This window comes from Nicotiana tabacum, chromosome 12, assembly GCF_000715075.1.
Source record: "Nicotiana tabacum cultivar K326 chromosome 12, ASM71507v2, whole genome shotgun sequence".
In the NCBI taxonomy this organism is placed as follows: domain Eukaryota; kingdom Viridiplantae; phylum Streptophyta; class Magnoliopsida; order Solanales; family Solanaceae; genus Nicotiana; species Nicotiana tabacum.
In genome coordinates, this window is record NC_134091.1 from 34,441,753 (window position 1) to 34,461,587 (window position 19,835).

The 19,835-nt window shown below is 39.4% G+C and overlaps 1 protein-coding gene across 1 annotated transcript; it reads left to right on the top strand.

Annotated features, from left to right (window-relative positions):
- Positions 1–619: 619 nt before the first annotated feature.
- LOC107795192 (O-fucosyltransferase 7-like) lies at positions 620–6,623 on the top strand. The gene is made up of 12 exons (XM_016617777.2): positions 620–937; positions 1,371–1,469; positions 1,664–1,763; positions 1,881–1,948; positions 2,536–2,624; positions 2,792–2,972; positions 3,051–3,179; positions 3,269–3,402; positions 3,663–3,876; positions 5,179–5,363; positions 5,443–5,538; positions 6,059–6,623. The coding sequence occupies exons 1-12, from the start codon at positions 791–793 to the stop codon at positions 6,219–6,221; spliced, it is 1,605 nt and encodes a 534-aa protein (XP_016473263.1). The 5' UTR covers positions 620–790; the 3' UTR covers positions 6,222–6,623.
- The last annotated feature ends 13,212 nt before the right edge of the window (positions 6,624–19,835 follow it).

Genomic DNA, 19,835 nt, shown 5'->3' on the forward strand with positions numbered 1-19,835 from the left:
CTTTTCTGGTTCTTCTGCTCCGGTTCCGGTCTGGCTCGCTTTGCTGTCCATGACTTTTCTATTCAGCTCTATTTTCACCAAATTTTCTCTTATTTGATCATTTTTCCGCATAAGTTTGTTCCTACACATAAAAAACACGTAATGAACATATTTTCACTTCAAAAGTGGTGTGAACTCCCGCAACTCACACAAAAAATAACACACAAACACGCTCAAAACATGCATTTTTCATCATTTATCACCTATTTATCACACGAGAATAATTTACCGGTTTTCCAAGACACTCATTCTACTAGTATACAAGCTAAGAGGGAATTATGAAATAAAAAGTTGTGATTAGCGATAGATAAATATATATATATATATATATATATATATATATGGATAATTACAAGGTTATTAAGTAGATTTACTAATCCGATTTTGACCTCTCGTACTTCGTATAAAACTCTTGTCTCATTGTAATTGGCCCATTGTTCACTAATATCATCGGAATTTTCTCTCTCATCCCGCATTTATTATAACTCTTTGCTTAGTACCCAAAACCCAACCATGAATATTATTAATTAATGGTAATAATAGCAGTATATAAATGCCTCAAAAACCAAAAGCTAAAACCCCCCACCAGCTAAGAGATTTCAACTTTCAAGAACCCAACACATTGTTACAAAATTCCACGCAAGACAGTATCAAAATCAGCCGATTAATTTTCTCCGTCAACAGCCTTAAATATCAAAAGGGTGTGTGAAACTGAGATTTTGTGTATATATTTTTGGGTTTATATTGAAAGATGCAGAAGAAAAGGTGGAGGACAGTGGTGATAGTGCGAAAGGTGTTAACTTTTGCAATAGCTGCAATAGCGATTGTGGCTCTTTTATATGTTCATGTTGTATTTCCTGCCTCTGAAGTCACCAAGTTGCCTGATAAACTTCCCACGGTATAGTTCTTGAACTGTAATATTTATTTGATTAATTTTGTTAAATATGTTTCATGGTCTTTTTTGCCCCTGTTTGAAGGTGTTAATCTTTGTTCTCTCTATTTTGTGTAATAATGACTTACTTTTACTAATTACTGAATATTGGAAATGGGATCAGATGGAACGAAATGGATAGTGAGGATTCATATACCTGACCTCAGCTAAGTTGAAATTGAGGGGGTCTGATAAATTTTGTGTTTTTTAGAGTTTATTTGACTAAATTGTTGATTAGTTTTTTGTTTTTTTTATCAAATTGTTGTTTTAGGATGATGGTTGATGGTGAAAAATTGAAAATAGTCTTGTAGTGTTTTCTTTCGTTGTTACCTTTGTTCTTTGGTTATGGTTGTCCTTTAAGGTTTAGGTACTGATCTGGGGTGCTTTATTATTATTATAGCAACATGAATCTTCATACCAAAAGCTGAGTAGAGAGCGAAGCTGGACTCAAGAACATGCCCCACCTCATTTGGCAAAGGCTCCTCTCACTGCTCGCAAGGTTTTACACTCTCTCTAAATATATTTAGTTTTATCCCTAAAAAAAAAAAAACTTTCTTCAAGTAAATTGTATTTATGATGGCATTAGTGTTGGATCGTATGATTTGACGTATGTTTGTAGATGTTCGACATAGGACTGTGTACATACGAAGTAGTTATACATATTTCATGTTTTCACTTCTTTAGATTTGACAGTCAGATGCAGCAAGTCGAAATGGGAGTTTGGACAAGTTATGGAAGCCACCTCCGAACCGCGACTATGTTCCTTGTGTTGCTCTGAGTCCAATATATACATGTAAGTAATTCCTTGTTCCCATTACAACATAATTTTAGAAAGTAGCTTTGTTCGTTCTTGAATCAAATGTATATGATTTTTCTGTGTTGCTTATATTTCATTGCAATTTACCTCCAGCCCCTCCAGAGTCTCGAGGCTACCTGCTGGTGCATACGAATGGTGGGCTCAATCAGATGAGAGCTGGGGTCCGTATTCTTTGCATCTCTTTTCCTTTTCACATACTAGTGTTGTCTGTTTCTATTTCAATTTCATGATTATTTTTACTTTTACCTTTTAGTATCATGCTCCATTGTAATATTTATGTCGACAATAAAATATGCCTGAAGTGTGGTTTGGACCTCTGAGGTCTCTCTTTTTTCAAAGATCCGACTAAAACATCAATACTAGACTTATCTTTGATTTGCAGTGTTATGTAACTGTATTAGAAGTTAGCTGACTAATTCTTTTGAAGGAAGGTCTGTTATGTTAAATATGCATCTTTAATTAATGATAATCAAACTCAGCTTATATCTCTCCAATTGATAGGCCTTCATCACTTATCGCGTTCTGTCTTTGGTTAACATTTCAAATTGCAAGAAAGCCACTTAGTTCCCCTAAACCAGTATACATGGTTTGTTATAGAAAAGTTTAATGCATATTCATTAATTATTTTCTTTCTAAGGTGATTGGTCCTTTGTAAATATGTTTATTGTGTATCCATGATATATGCATAAAACATTTAGTTGTCATTATTTGTGGCTTTCTGCTGAAAGCAGTGGTTGTTGATTTGTAGATATGTGACATGGTTGCTGTTGCTCGTATCATAAATGCTACTCTAGTGATCCCTGAGCTTGATAAGCGCTCACTTTGGCAGGACTCAAGGTAAGTGATGTCCTTCTAGCGAGAAATTCCTTTCTTTTGGGGTTTCAAGCTCATTTTGAACTGTTGTTTGCAAGGGGACCAGCATCCTTTTCATCCTTATGGATTGAATGTACAGAGTAATTTATGTATAAAGTGGTGAAATTTACTCTTCTATGCCTGAATTGCAGCAATTTCTCCGATGTCTTTGATGAAGACCATTTTATTAGTTCTTTGGAAAATGATGTAAAGGTTGTCAAAAAGCTACCGAAGGAACTGGCATCTGCAACTAAAGCAGTTAAGCATTTTAGGAGTTGGTCCGGTGTAGATTACTATGAGGAAGAGATTGCACGACTATGGGATGAATACCAGGTACATAAAACGAATCTGCATGCCGGGAAAGCAAAAATATTTATTTGTAACTAATGGATGTGATCTTATCTTTTTTAGATCATTCGAGCTGCCAAGTCCGATTCAAGGTTGGCAAATAATAACCTGCCTCCTGATATTCAGAAGTTGCGCTGCCGAGCTTGTTATCAAGCCCTTCGATTTGCTCCCAAGATTGAAGCAATGGGAAAGGTGAACATTTTGTTGATGCTTAGTTCAAAGAACACGTTTTAACTGTTTCTTTGCCCAAGCTTTTTCATTAATTCAACTTCTATTTGCAGATGTTGGTTGATCGGATGAGATCTTATGGCCCCTATATTGCTTTACATTTGCGATTTGAAAAAGACATGCTTGCTTTTAGTGGATGCACACATGATCTATCCGCAGAAGAAGCTGAGGAACTGAAGACAATTAGGTAGATTTGTTATGACATATAGTTATCTGATAGTCAGAGCATGCGCATGTAGTTTGTTGTTGGCTAAAAACTAACCTCTTCAAAGAATAGATTGTCTGCTAAGAACACTTTTTAACAGGTCAAACATCAGCCGTCTCCAAATGAAATTTGCTAAAATCAAACGCATTGCACTTTTATATGCATTAGTAGCATGCTCATTGACTAGATTGTTTGACACTCGTAATCTGGTGATTTTTATTCATTATCTTGATCGTTTGCAGGGAAAACACCACATGGTGGAAGGTGAAAGAGATTGACCCTGTAGAACAAAGAACTAAAGGCTATTGTCCCTTAACTCCAAGAGAAGTTGGAGTATTCCTTTCCGCTCTTGGATTTCCATCAAACACGCCGATATATATTGCTGCTGGAGAGATATATGGGGGTGATTCCCGTATGTCTGATCTATTGTCGCGTTACCCCTTATTAATGAACAAGGTATATGGTCTGCAAACCTTCCTTGCATTGTTTCTTAATGTCTTGGGTGATTTTTGTGAGTTAGATATCTCACTTGATTGTGGATTTGTATGAATGTGAGTTAACTGTTGGTGAATTTGTATGAATGTGCATGCCCATGAACTCAGAAGGTCAGATTAGTGATGAAAGATTGAAGAATCTTTTACAGAGCAAAATGGGCCAGTAGAAAGTTTCTAAGTCGATAAACACGATGAAATAGTTTTGTCATGGGTGTTATCAAACACATCATGTCATCATCCAAATTGGAGCCATGACCAGAACCTGATGGACTCATCCGATTGAATGAACCCATGTCTAATTAACTAGTTCAGCTATGTTTATACAAGCAATAGTGTCTCCACAACTTAAACATGATTATGGATATCCAAGACCGGACTGTAAGTACATTGAGTATACCTCTAGAGTGGTTTTACATTCAAATTAAACTAACACAGAAGATGGAGATAGTTCCACAAAGACAAGCGTGGGGCTCACGATAAACTAATTCAAAACCTCAATGTGCTCAACTCTTGGTCTCAATGTCTGCATATGCGTCTGAATATCATAGCTGCTCCAACTTAATTTGGTCCAGCTAGCATAATAATTTGAACATTTCCTTTTAGTGAATGATGAAGATAATCATCCACAAATTTTGCCAAATATTGATATTGTCATTCTTTATAGCAAGTATACTTGGATAGAAGAGAACCGAAAAAAATGAATAGAATTTCTTGGTGGACAGAGTTACCTTGTACATGTTGCTGGTGGGAAGTAACGGGTATCTCATGGAGTTAGTCGAGGTGCACGCAAGTTGGGCCAGACACCATGATTATAAAAGAAAAATGCATAGAAATTGTCTTGGGTCTTTTGACAGATTTGTAAATTTTAACTGGAATGCATGATTTTAAAAAAAAAAAAGGGGAGGGGGGGGGGGTCGGACATTGGTATATCCTTTTAAGCTTTGTCAATACTTGAAATGGCGGTTGTGATGTCCCCATTGAGATGAGCAAGGTCTTTAAACACTTGAGCTATTCTGATGTCCAATTTCTTATTTTGATGCTTCTTGAGATCTCAAACAGAACTGATTTGGTTAGTCTTTCCAGATGCTGAATCTGCAGTTGACATGAATGAATTACCCTTATTACCTCTGTTCCTTATGATATTTAACTGAATCTCAGTATCGCTACTCAGTCTACCAAAGCCATATAATCTTAAAAACCAAATAGTCTGATTTATAGGTTCCCGCATGCTTGAAGAGTGATTTGCGTATTCTCCCTCTTGCAGGAGAAGTTGGCTTCTGTTGAAGAGCTTGAGCCATTCATCAATCACTCGTCTCAATTGGCGGCCCTGGACTATATTGTGTCTGTTGAGAGTGACATATTCATTCCTTCATACTCCGGAAATATGGCAAGAGCAGTTGAGGGACATCGTCGATTTCTGGGGCATAGAAAAACAATCTCCCCTGATAGGCAAGACCTCATTTCTAATATCTAGTCTGCTTGGAGGATTATAATTACCTCCTACTAATACTTTCCTTGTGATCATCAGGAGAACTCTTGTCCGGATTTTTGACAAAATTGACCAGGGTAGGATGAAAGAGGGGAAAAATCTGTCCAATCGCATTATCGAAATCCACAGAAGACGGTATGCTGATGTAGAGATATTTTATCTGTTTGCAAAATATAATAAGGTTGCTGATGACAGTCTTGATGCCATTGTTTAGATGGTCATGTTAAATGTCAATATAGTGGCTAGATTTCTATAAGAATTCTAACAGTTATCTGCTTGCAATTATGCTCGTCCTATCTTTCTGGAGTGATGATGCACTTTCTTTGTGGTGTGTTTGGGCAAAGGTCTGCCCTTGTATGCTCTTAGAAGTTTGCCCTAGCATCGGCCAATAACAAGTGATATCTATGTGACTTCCACTTTTAAGCCGATGACTGAAATTGCAAATTTGAGTTCTGTTGTGCTCTTACCTACTTTGTATAGGTTCTCTTGAACTCCTGTGACAAAAACAGTGCATCTTGGATTTTGGTTCTAGTATGCTGTTCTGTCCGCATTATGGAATCCTTTGCTTATGTTATTAGATTGCAGATATGGGTATTTTAACCAAGAACGGCACAAATTGGTAATATGATCTCATTGGTTTACTTCGATTATGCAGGCAAGGATCGCCTAGAAAGAGGAAAGGGCCAATTGCAGGTACAAAGGGAACGGATAGGTTCCGCTCGGAGGAGGCATTTTATGTAAATCCTTTGCCAGACTGTTTATGTCAAAAGGTATCGTCATACACGAACAATTCTCATAGTATCAGGCAGTTCAGATGAAGCACAAGACCAATGTTTTTCGGAGAAATGTGCCCAAACATTGTATTAGTGATGCTGTTTCAGTCTTATTTATTGAAGCTGGAGCAGGCACAAGCCGACTAGCATGCGGAATGTGCATATACGATGAGATTAGATTGTTCTAAGTGACTCATAGGTGTAGATGATTGAAGAAAATAGATTTCTCCATTGAGATGAGGCTTCCCATGAAGGGGAAGTTGATCAAGTCAAGAGAAGTGTAAAACATGTCAAATTTGTACAGATGGACAACAAGCTCATTGTGGAGAGTGGAGATACTTTTTTTCTCATTTACATTTAGCTCTTTCTTTTTCTTTTGGTGTGTCTATTTATTATTATTGACATTCTCAACAAAAGAAAGCAAATCAATTCAATCCTTCCCCAAAATACATCTTCTCATTTACATCTTCTCCTTGTAAATGCTTAACTTGCTATTGGGAAAAATTGTCCTTTCTTGGTATACTCTCGCTTCTTGTCTACCAGTCCTGGATGTAGAGAGGCCTCGATGCATGTATTACTTAAGAACGAAGAAGAGGCATTTTATATGTATGGTCAGTTGATACAATATATTACTCGGTAAGGTGCTTGGTGTGATTGGAAAATATTTTATAAAATGGAAATTTCAGTACTAATTTGTTATAAATATATTATATTATGGATGTTCATTTAATAATCCGTTGTAAATAAGCTTCCTCAAGAAGCTTATTTATATGAGACTCCGCCGTAAATATGTTTATCTATTTAGTACTCTATTGGAAATAAGCCACCTGAAGAAACTTATTCTTTCGGTACTCTGTTATGGATAAACATCACTTCCGCTAGAAGAATATCTATATCTGGTACAATGAGCTTATCCTTTTGGTACTCCGTTATGGATAAGCATCACCCCCGTTAGAAGATTATCTATATCTGGTATAGTAGCAGCTTACACAACAGCTTGCAGAAGCAACTTACACTAGGGGTGGGCGTCGGTCGGTTCGGTCGGTTATTATGAAAGTACGGTTCGATTTATCGGTTTTCAATTTTGTAATATTAATAACCAAATCAAACCAAAGCTTTTACGGTTCGGTGCGGTTTTTTCAAAGTTCGGTTCGGTTATTTCCGGTTTATTTTTTCGATTTTAAACGGTTGTAGGAACAACAAGTATTTACGGTTTGTAGGAACATCAATAAACAAGGCTCGAATTTATTTGCTTTTCGTCCAGCCCAACAGCAAATTGTCATTTTGACTTTTGAGAAAGACAACCCAGCAAATTGTCATTTAGTTGTTGTTTGTCCAGCCCAGCAGCAGAGAAAGACAGTGGCAGACGACAGTCTAACACAAATTTTGCTGCCAATAACACTCTAATTTGAAACTACACTATAAATGAAACCGAGAATAGACTATAGAGAACAAGTACACAGAGAGCAGGGAGGCCTTCAGTGGCATCAGTGCAAACAGAACACCTAAGTAGCAAAATACCGCATAGTTCAGCACTGGCAAACTAGTCCAAAACAGTTTAACACAGTGGCAAATCTAGCAACTACCAAAGTCCAAAATAAGTCTAGAAATACCATCACCAAACAACAAAATAGTGGCAAACTAGTCACAAGCCACAAGCCACAAGCCACAAAGTAAGTCTAGAAAATGATACTTAAAGCCTTAAATACGAATCACTGGATGAGGCATGAGACACTTCTTAATATACTTCACTAAGCCATAAGTGCCATAATACTTTGGATGACAATTATAAACTCGACCACAATGAAGGCATTTTGCTTTGCGGGCTTCTTCATTTACTTTAACTAGCTCAAAATGTTCCCAAATAGGCGATCTAGCTTTAGGACCACGAGGCATAGTTAAACCTACAAAAAAAATTAAAAAATCGAATGAAAATAGAATTAAGGTCGGAACTCCTATAAGTCTATAACAAATAGACACTATAAGAAATCATAGCTACGACGACATTTATTTAGCGACATATAATAAATGTCGAAAAAAAACTAATTCTTTGATATTAAGATTTTGTTAAGTATTTTTCTATTCTAATCTGTTGTTCACTGGATTAAATTTCTGGTTAACTGCCTTTAAAATATTTTACATGAGGTTAAAGTTTGCACTTTCTTTGATTCATCTTTTTATGTTGAAATAATTTTGTACTAGTAGTGATGAGATTATTAATATTATTTGGTTGTTCAATCGTTCTTACTGCTATAGAACCTTGAATCCATTTACTAGTACATACAGTATTTATCAAACGATTATGTGTAGATACTAATTTTTCTATGTTCATAAGTGGAAACATGTTTAATCTGTACCTTTCTCTTTTAACTTTAGAGTTTATTTACATTACTTATTTATTGTAGTGGTATGTAAAGCAAATTCTTTGCTTTTTAGGTTGGCCATCTACCTAGGCAGAAACATCCAAGCACCTTTCTCTTTTAACTTTAGACTTTATTTACAATACTTATTTATTATAGTGGTATGTAAAGTAAATCCTTTGCTTTTTCGGTTGGCCATAAACCTCCTTTGACAGAAATATCCAAGCACCTTATTATTTTATTGGTGTACTTGATTGCTTTTTGAAATTTTGAGAGAATTTGTGGTGCTTAGTACTAAAGTAAAGTTGTCCATACGTTAGACCCGATTTTGAAATATATTGAAGTGAAAGACTAAGACAGTGATACATTTTCTTTCTTCATACACAAAAGAATAACAATGAGACTAATTGAAAATCAACATCAACAAAAGACTAACAGTGAGACTAATTGAAAATCAACATACACAAAAGATTAAGACATTTTCTTTATTCATAACTCAGAAGAACTCGCACTAACCTGAGGATGAAGGATGAGCGACAAGCTGAGGAAGAAGGCGTCACAGTGAGCTGAGGAAGAAAGCGCAGAACTCACAGGAACTCAGAAGAAGTCGCAGCAGTCGGCGACGACGAGTCGCAACAGTCGCACAGGAAGAAGGAAGAACCGAAGAGACAAACTTTTCAATTGATGTAGGTTTGAGAACCCTAAATCTAATTCTTTATTTAGGTTTGGGAAATGGGAAATGGGAAGTGACTAAGTGTAATGTGTATTAGTGATTTAGTCGGTTGTAACCGATGGGTTTGGACTTTGGGTATTAGACAGACTATCAATAAGTTTAGGTTTGGGTAAACTAAATTGGGCTTCAAAGTTCAAATAGATATTGGGCTTCAGCCTAAAATGGGTAATAACTAATACCCAAAATTTTGGTTATTCGGTTAAACCGAAAACCGAAATACCAAAACTGTAAACCGCACCGAAAAACCAAAAATTAATAATTTAAAAATCGTGCACCGATTGAAAAATCGATTAAACCGAAACCGAAAAATCAAAATTAACGGTTTGGCCAATTTTTTCGGTTCGATCGGTATTATGCCTACCCCTAACTTACACAACATCTTCCTTTCTTCTATAAATAGAGGGGATTTCAGTTCATTATGCACATAAGTTTAAAGTTTGAATAATATATCAGTTTCTCTCTATACTTGTCTTTACTTTACTGTCTTTATTTTATAACACGTTATCAGCACGAGACTCTGCCATATCGAGCAAATACATTAAAACTATCAGAGGTACGGATTTTCTTTTTCTAAATAATGTAAAATCTTTCTAAACTTGAATTTGTATCCCTGAATATATCGAGTAAAAGCAACATGTCTTGGGTGCTTGATACTGAAATTCATCTTGGGTTTGGCAGACACCATCAAGGATAAAAATCAAGCATCAAACCAAGATCATGCCAAAGCAATGATATTCTTACGCCATCACCTTGATGAAAGCTTGAAAATAAAATATCTCACTATTAAAGATCTAGTCACACTGTGAAATAATTTGAATGATAGATATGACCACCTGAAGATGGTCGTTCTTTCACATGCACGTTATGATTGGACTCATCTAAGACTACACGATTTTAAATCTATCAGTGAGTATAATTCTGATATCTTCAGAATTATTTCCCAATTAAAATTATGTGGTGATAACATTACTAATCATGATATGTTGGAGAAAACTTTCACCACTTTTCATGCCTCGAATATGCTCCTGCAACAACAATATCGAGAGATGGGATTCAAAAAGTATTTTGAACTTATCTCACATCTTCTTGTAGCCGAACAACATAATGGGTTATTAATGAAAAATCATGAAAGTAGACCTACTGGTTGTTGTCCATTCCCTGAAGTGAATGAGATAAACTTTTACCAAGCTAAGCGTGGAAGAGGACGTAGCTCTAGTCGTGGTCATGTCCGTGGTCGGGGAAGAAACCCTAATCATGATAATAATAATGCACCAAAGAACCCTCATCACCACCAGCAGTGGAAAAGGAAGAAACAAAAGCATGAAGCGGTGCAAGCAGCAAAGGCAGAAAATGCATGCTATAGATATGGAGAAAAATGGCACTGGTCACGTATATGTCGTATGTCAAAGTACCTGGTTGAGTTGTATCAAGCCTCTCTGAAGAAGACAGAGAAAAATGCTGAAGCAAAATTTATTTCTGAAGATAATTTAGACTTCATGCATTTGGATGTAGCTGATTACTTTGCACTCCCGAAAGGAGAAACAAGTCATGTGATAGGTGATGAATCTGTAGAAATATAAATATTTTAATTTTTATTGTTTATAGTAGATAGTATGATTATGTAATTGTTCTACATAAATAAAAGTTATGCTTTGATAATGATTTTTACTATCATATTTATTTTTGTTTACCCTAAAAATTGAGTAAGAATTAAACTTATATTGTGGTTTTAAGGATATGTGATTTAAACTAGCACCAATTGATAAATAACGAACTAAATAGATAAATTGGACAGTAAAATAAATAAAACTGATCTGCAAACAATGCCTCGACCTTGATTCAAGATAGTCTCGAGGTTAGTTAATAAGAACAGTAGAGGATGGAACAAACGGTAATGAATAGTAAGTAAGACAAAGAAAGCAATGTATATGTATATTTTTATCAGTGAATCATGATGTTCTACAAATGATTGGAACTCCTCTTTATATAATAGAGGAAACCTAATTATGGTATGTCTCTAATTTTAGAAGAAAATCGTATAAACAACTAGTTAACCGCTTCTGATTTGGTCTGTTCCGAGATTCACGCCATGATCCTCGACTAATCACGGATATCCGTCCCGAGATTCATGTCGTGATCTTCGACCAGTTACTAATATCTCGTCATTCCATTATTATGCTTCACTCGAAGTCGGTCATACTTGGTCTCGATTATTGCTGGTCTCAGTCTCAACGTACACTTCGATCTCTAGGCTTGATGTCTTATCCTCGAGCTCGAGTCTGATTTATTACGAGGCTACCTCCGATGCAACTCTCTTGTCTCGATCAAACAGCAAAATCGGATAGGCCCGATTTTCACCGTATACAGATAGTCCCCTCGTTTCTTGGAGTGTAACGAGAAGAAACGAACTGAACCTTCGATCTAGTACCCCGACCAATTATGACGTCAACAACGTGACGTAAGCGACAAAAGCGATTGAAGCATCGCGTCTGCACAGTCCCCAAGGTCATTAATTAACGTCAGTAGATGGTTGGCCATCAGTGCATTCAAACCATCAAAGTGGCTATTATAAATAGACCGCCTTCATAATCTTCCCAAACTTTACCTTTAAACTTTCTTCTAATCTTCAAAAGCTCTTTTATTCTTTTTAAGTTCATAACTTTGCCGGTTTCCATTTGCCAATCTCTTATTAAAATATAAATTTCGTCTTCTTCTTCCTTAAACCTCATATAGCAATGGGGAAAACGTTAAAGACCGTTCCTCAAGAAGAAAAAGCTTCCTCATCGCGGCCGGTCGGTGACAAGACACCAGTGGAGCCACATATCAAAGAGTGCATTCCCGGGCCATATGAACTTACTTCCGACTTTAAAGTTGAAAAACCCTCTTCGGTTCCTGGCCGATGCGAGCCCATGTCTATATACATCTGTTCGATATCCGAAGGCGATCTCGAGCAGGTGAAAAAAAACTGCCACTGGTAGAATAAAGAGGTGGTGATTCCTACCCCTAAGGAGGACATCACCACTCATGTGAAAGGGTTCTTAAGTGTATATACTTACCCTTTCACACTAGGTTCCGTCGATCCTGTCATAATCGACTTCTGCCGCCAATACCGAGTAACCCTAGGCTAGATCTACCCCTCTTTTTGGCGCATTATCATTTTGCTCAGATTCTTCTCGAGAAAGATTGAGGGTATGTCTTTCACCCTCGATCATCTCACTAGGCTATACAACCCCCGTCTTTATCGGGGCGAACTAATAAGGCTTCAGCGCCGGGCCACGATGATGCTATTCTCGAGCATAGATGAGGACAAGGACCGAGGGTGGACGAGCCGGTTTATCTGAGTCAGGACCTCAAACTTAATCCCTGTCGAGCAGATGTCATTCCCCGAAGAATGAAACATGAAGCGTAAGTAGAATTTCACCGATAACATTTGATTACTTGTTATGTTTCCTTTACCTCTTCGTATGCTGAGCGCTCGTGGCGCGATTTGACCAAGTGCTGATGGGAGGCCAAAAATTATGGTAAGTTCCCCTGTTCGTGTTTGATGCTTTCCTATGAAATACTTCTTTTTAACTTGATTTCTTCTCATACAGGTCTTGGAGATAATGTCGTCATGAGGCCGCCTCCCCTCGGGGAAGGGGAAGCCCCGAAGCCGATAAAAGACAAGAAAATGAGAAGGGCCTCGACTCCAGATACCCCAAAGCCCAAGAAACGTAGGGCTCGAAAGTCGAAGACTGATCCCTCTGTTCTTTCTGCCGATGTAGTCCAAACGCTACGAGATGAAGACGAGGAGGGAAAAGATGCCGACTGCCTGCTGGTGGCTCGGAAGAGGGAAGACATCGAAGCTTCGAGAACTGCTGAGCCGATGACGGTCGAGGAGGTTCAGCCGCAGATCGAGGTAATCTCGGGGGAAGGTCCGAGTAGGATCCCCGAGTCATCGGGTGTTGATGATGTCTCCTGCCGTGATGAGCAACCGGCGGGTGTGCCCGAAGGGTATGGTTCTGAGGCCCTTCAAAGAGAAGATAATTCCCCGAGTGACTCGTTCGGGGCAATTAATATCGATAATTCGCCGCCCGACCCCACATTCTCCGAGGGGCAATTTCGGGATACTCGGTCCATGGGAACCCCTGAAGTAGGGACGACCCCCGAAGGGGACGATACATTTCATGGTTGCTTTGCGGGGGTCGATGATGTTTCCGACCTTGAGGCATCACTCATTTTTTATGAGGCTCGGCAGCTTCTGAACCAAGTGAGTTTTAGCCCATGCTACCATGTTTGTGTTTGTTCTTATTTCTTTAAGTTTGATTTCCTTTGTTTCTGTACAGGTTATAACGCTCCATCGAGAAGCGCCTTCCAAGTACCCAGTTGAGCTGGCCCGATGTGAGGCTGATCTTAAAAAGCTTACGAAGGAGTGAAACGCCCTCAAACTCCTCTATGTGCAAAAAGAAGAGGAGATCGTGAGCATTCGAGCCGGATTGACAAAAGCTCATCGAGATCAGACCAAGTTCATTGAACGGGTAATGTAAATTTTTGGGAGCTTTTTATGTATTGAATTGATATTGGCAACTAACACTTTGATCTTGCAGGTTTAGCAGAAGGCCAAATTGGTTGAGCATCTTCATGAGGAGGCTAAGATGAAAGAGGCAAAGACTTTGGGGTGGAAGTAGAACATGGACCGTCTCGCCTCGGAGAAAGAAACGGTTCGGGCCCAACTGTCTTCCGTTGAGCATCAACTCCAAAGTGTGAAGAAGGAGAACTTGGCCCGAGCCTAAAAGGTTGAAGAGCTCGAGACCCGGTTGGCCGCTGAGCTTGCAAGGGCCACATTCGAGGCAGAGATGCTTGTGGCCTCCTACCGAGCTGACGCGAAAGCCGCTAACACTCGGGCAAAGGAAATTTCTGATGCTGCTGAGGTTAGATTGCCCCGTGTTGCCGAGCATGCTAGGCGCCATTCTCGAAGATAGACTCTTAAGGAGGTACATGCTCGTGGCTTTGACCTCACGGCTAATATCGAGAATGCGAAGGTTTTGGAGGACGAGGCCGGAGCTTTGCTTTTCGATGAATAAGACTCTGTGAGTGGATCCGAGAGCAGAGATGAAGATGAAGCTCCCGAAGATGCGGCTCCCGAGGCGGAGTATGCACTTATAATTTTTTCTCCTTTTGTTTTTTGTGTAAGACCCTGAGTGGTCTTTGTAAATACTTTGCATATATGAAAGATTTCTTTTCTTTCCGTTTTGTCTCCGATTTCTGATTTATGATAAATTTTGTTTTGCCTTTGCCTTATGAAAACTTTGTTGCAATCGGGTTATTGTAGCCTTTATAGTCGAGTGAGCAATAACTCGAACTCAGAGTAGAATAAACCCTTAGGTTTTTTAGTTAAGCGAGGGCGAGTCCCCGAGATTGATAATATGTTTGGGATTTTGATTTCGGATGGCTTGATCTAAGTCCTAAATGTACTGCTTTTAAAGCCGAATTTGAGAAAGTTTCGAACTCACAGTAACAGAACCCTTAAGGTTTTTATATCAAATAATGATGAATCCTCGAGCTATATTTTATTTGAGCCCGAAATAGTGGAACCCTTAGGTCTGAATTGAATGAGAACAAAATCTCGAACTCTAAGTGTATTGGCCCTTAGGCTCTTTAGATTGGGCCGATATGGCCTCTAAAAAATGGCTGTTTTCCCCCTTTTCGGCTTAGAAGACTTAGTAAAATAAAATTTTCTTTATGTCTTAACACGTATTCTTTACCCATTGGGTTTTTTGAGGGTTCGACGTCGATTGAAACCCCTTTGCTTTTTGTGACTTAGCACGTTTGTGCTAAGATAATTTGATACCTCTTAAGGTTTTTCGAGGGCTGATTTTATTGAAGCCCTTTTGATTACATACCGAGGATAGCCATTTTTAACCATTTGTTCAAAGAATTCGAAAGCCTATTTTTATTGCGGAATTCGGACGTCTCCGAGCCGCTTTAATTTGGCCGTAGCCTTTGGGTATGCCTCTTGGGCTTATTTCCCAAAAATACTTCGAACTTGTTCGAAGTGTTAGTCCCCGAGAATGATGGCCTTGGTATGTAGATCGAGGGGTGCCTCTTTGAGGTCTTATGAATTTGAGTTTAGATTACTTGAATATGTCGATCGTCGATGGCAGTCCCCGAGTGTACGAGGTATATTTGCACTTGGCCCTTGAGTCATTTCTCACAAAATCGTAAGTATGGAGCTTTGTATAGAAAATTTTCTTTGAGACACAAGATGCTTGATATAAAAGAATGCTTCTTTGTATAATTTATACATGCGTACATGTTTTTCCATCGGGGCTCGACTAATCTATACGGACACGGTTCATTCGACCGTTTGGCCTATTACAAAGTTTCTCTATCGAGTCCCTTTGACACGAAGTATTTTCCTCGAAAGTGTAACATCCGAGGGTGATGCCCCAAGTATTCGAGGTTGATTGTAAAGGAGCCTTGGATACTGTTGAATGGTTCTTAGGTAGCACATAATCGTTGCCTCATTAAAAAACTCACTGAAAAAACCCACTTGGAAAAAAGGAAATAAAGTCATACCTTAGCAATAATACCGTTTGAGAAGCGATATGTTCCAATTATTTGGCAATTGTTCGCCGTTCATCGTGCCGAGCTTATAATATCCCTTTCCAATGATATCGAGGACTTGGTAGGGTCCTTCCCAATTTGGGCCGAGCTTTCCTTCATTAGGATCTCGAGTGTTGATGGTGACTTTCCTCAGGACTAAGTCCCCGACTTTGAAGTGGCAAAGGTTGGTTCTCCTATTGTGGTATCTTTCGATTCATTGCTTTTGTGCAGCCATTCGAACGAGTGTGACTTCTCATTTTTCATCCAATAATTCGAGGCTAGTATTCATAGCATCGTCATTCGACTCTCCTGTTGTGTGTCGAAACCTGGCACTGGGTTCCCCGACTTCGACTGGAATTAAGGCTTCAGAGCCATATACTAAGGAGAACGGGGTTGCCCCTGTACTGGGCTTTGATGTTGTTTGATATGCCCAAAGGGCTTCGAGTAGAATTTCTCTCCATTTCCCCTTAGCGTCGTTCAACCTTTTCTTTAGGTTTTGGATAATAGTCTTGTTCGTCGACTCGGCATGTTCGTTCCCACTAAGGTGATACGACGTTGATAATATCCTTTTTATTTTGTGGTCTTCAAGGAATTTTGTCACTTTGCTGCCGATAAATTGTTTTCCATTGTCACACACTATTTTGGCAGGTATCCCAAATCGACACACGATGTGATCCCAGATGAAGTCTATAACCTCTTTCTCTCTCACTTTCTCGAATGCATGTGCTTCAACCATTTAGAGAAATAGTCAATCATAAATAAAATGAACTTGGCTTTACCTGGGGCTGATGGCAGAGGGCCGACGATACCCATCCCCTATTTAATGAATGGCCATAGGGATAGGACTGAATGAAGTTGTTCTCCGAGCTGATGGATCATCGGTGCAAACCTTTGGCATTTATAACAAACTCGTTAGTGTCTTTTTCTATGTTATCCTAGTAGTATCCTGTTCTAATGATTTTGTGAATCAGTGATTCGGCGCCGGAGTGGTTCCCATAAGTGCCTTCATGGACCTCTCGTAGAACATAATCGATGTCTCCTGGTCCTAAGCATACTGCCAATGGTCCATCGAATGTCCTTCTGTATAATGTTCCATTTTCAGCCAATGTGAATCGAGCAGCTCTGGTTCGTAGGGCCCTCGACTCTTTAGGGTCCGATGGGAGCTTTCCATTATTCAAGTATTCAATATATTTATTCCTCCAGTCCCAGGTTAAGCCTGTAAAGTTTAGCTCGGCGTGACCTTCCCTGATTACGGTTACGGTGGAGGTGCTAATGTAATGGATGCTGGCCATATAAAGGGTGTCGATCTTGCTGCTGAGAATTGAGATCATTGGTACCTTTGTTTTGGTCTACATTGTTTTCTCTGGCACTGACCCCAAAAGAAGCGCCAGAGACTCCCATGTCCCTGTATTGGCTCCCCTTCCCCATTTATGGATCTCGAGAGTTGAACGACAGTCCCCGAGCTGATCTCATCTTCCTCGATCGATGACTCTAAACTTGCAATTGCACCGGCCTCACTGTTTTGTTCTCGAGGTACATGCTGTAAAGTCCATTCCTTGAAACGGTGCAAGGTTACCTATAGCTTGCCCAAATACCTTTGCATTATCTCCTCTCGAACTTCAAAGGTTTTGTTTACTTGGTTCACCACCAGTAAAGAGTCACACTTGGCTTCAATGACTTCTGCTCCTAAGATTTTAGCTAGCTCAAGACCTGCAATCATGGCCTCGTACTCGGCCTCATTGTTAGTTAACCTAGAAGTTATGATAGATTGCCTAATAGTGCTACATGTGGGTGGCTTCAAAATGATGCCTAACCCGGACCCCTTCACATTCACAGCACCGTCTGTGAAAAAGGTCCATACCCCCGATGATGTACCCGATTTTAACAAGAGTTCCTTTTCGACTTCGGGTACGAAGGTTGGCGTGAAATCAGCCACGAAGTCCGCTAAAATTTGAAATTTGATGGTTGTCCGGGGTTGATATTCGATATCTTACCCACTGAGTTCGACCGCCCATTTGGCCAATCGGCCCGATAGTTCGGGTTTATGCAAAATATTATGATGTGGGTAAGTGGTTAATACACATATGGGGTGACATTGAAAGTATGGTCTTAACTTTCTAGAGGCGCTTATCAGTGCAAGTGCTAATTTATCCAAATGTGGATATCTAGTTTCTTCTTCTCCTAAGGTTCGACTTACATAATAAATGGGAAATTGCAACCTTGCTCTTCCCGAACTAGGACACCACTTACCGCGATTTCCGATTTTGCCAAGTACAAGCAAAATTTTTCATCTACCTTTGGAGTGTGAAGCAGTGGTGGGCTCGATAGGTATCGCTTCAATTCCTCTAATGCATATTGGCATTCCGGGATCCAGGCAAAATCGTTCTTCTTTTTTAGCAGAGAGAAAAATCTGTGACTTCGATCCGATGACCTCGAAATGAATCGACCTAAGGCAGCTATCCGTCCAGTCAGCTTCTACACGACTTTTACATTGTCTATGACGGTGATGTCTTTGATGGCCTTGATTTTATTGGTGTTAATCTCGATCCCCCAATTCGATACCATGAAGCCAAGGAACTTGCCCGAACCGACCCCGAAAGCACATTTCTTGGGGTTGAGTTTCATGTTGTATTTTCTTAAAATCTCGAACGTTTCCTGCAAATGAGCCAAATGGTCCTCTACGCGCAGGGACTTAACTAGCATGTCATCAATATAAACTTCCATTGATTTACCTATTTGTTCTTCAAACATTTTATTTACTAGGCATTGGTAAGTAGCTCCTGCATTTTTTTTTAGCCCGAAGGGCATTACATTATAACAATATGTTCCATACTTGGTGATAAATGAAGTATTTTTTCGGTCCTCCAGGTTCATTTGGATTTGATTGTACCTCGAATAGGCATCGATAAAAGTAAGGATCTTGAGGCCAGCCGTGGCATCGATCATACGTTCGATGTTAGGCAGTGGAAAAGAATCTTTAGGGCACACCTCATTTAAATCCTTATAATCTACACACATTCTGAGTTTGTTTCCCTTTTTAGGGACTACAACTGCATTGGCTAACCATTCGGGATATTTCACCTCCCGAATGGATCCTATTTTGAGAAGTTTAGTTACGTGAATGTGTGCTTTACCTCAGACTGGGGTCTTCTCTTTTGCTTCACCGGTTTGAAGCTAGGGTCCAGGCTTAGCCGATGCGTCGTTATCTCCGGTGGAATCCCTGCCATGTCTAAATGGGACCAAGCAAAACAATCTATGTTATCAATAAGAAATTGAATAAGTTTTTTTCTGAGTTCGGGGGTTAATCATGTTCCCAGGTATACCTTTCGCTCGGGTAGGTACGATCAATATAACCTATTCCAGCTCTTCGACCGTTGATTTGGTGGCGTCAGAATCTTCGGGAACAATAAAAGTTTGAGGGTGTCAGAAAATCCTCCTCTTCTTCTTCTATCTCCTGCTTCCCTGATTCGGTTGAGGCTAGTGGCTGTGATTGCTATTTGACTTCCTGTTTACTTTTGATGCTCGACCTCTCCGTGGTTGACAGTGTCGATACCAGTGTTACCTCATCCACCGCAAACATTTCCTTTGCAGCATACTGCTCCCCGTATATTGTTTTTACACCGGCCGACGTCAGGACTTTCATCATTTGGTGGAGAGTCGAATATGGGTCTGGGAAACCTAGTATCTTTGATCCTTCCGATTGCCGATACAATGCCCGATGCCTAGATGCTAAAGTTATATTCCGATAACCGAGGTGCCTCTGTGGGATCGGCATACTTGTCAAAACCACTTTTGCTCATAAGTCCCCGAGAATTCTGTCCTTGATCACTTCTTCGATCGCTCCAGGTGGAATTGCATCCTGAACCATCGTTCCTTCGATCTGCGGTATATGGTTGATATCGGTCTCTGTTCCACCTTTGCTCTCTGTCGATGTCCCTATGGTTTTTAACTGCCGACCTATTTGTATGTACTGAACTGGAA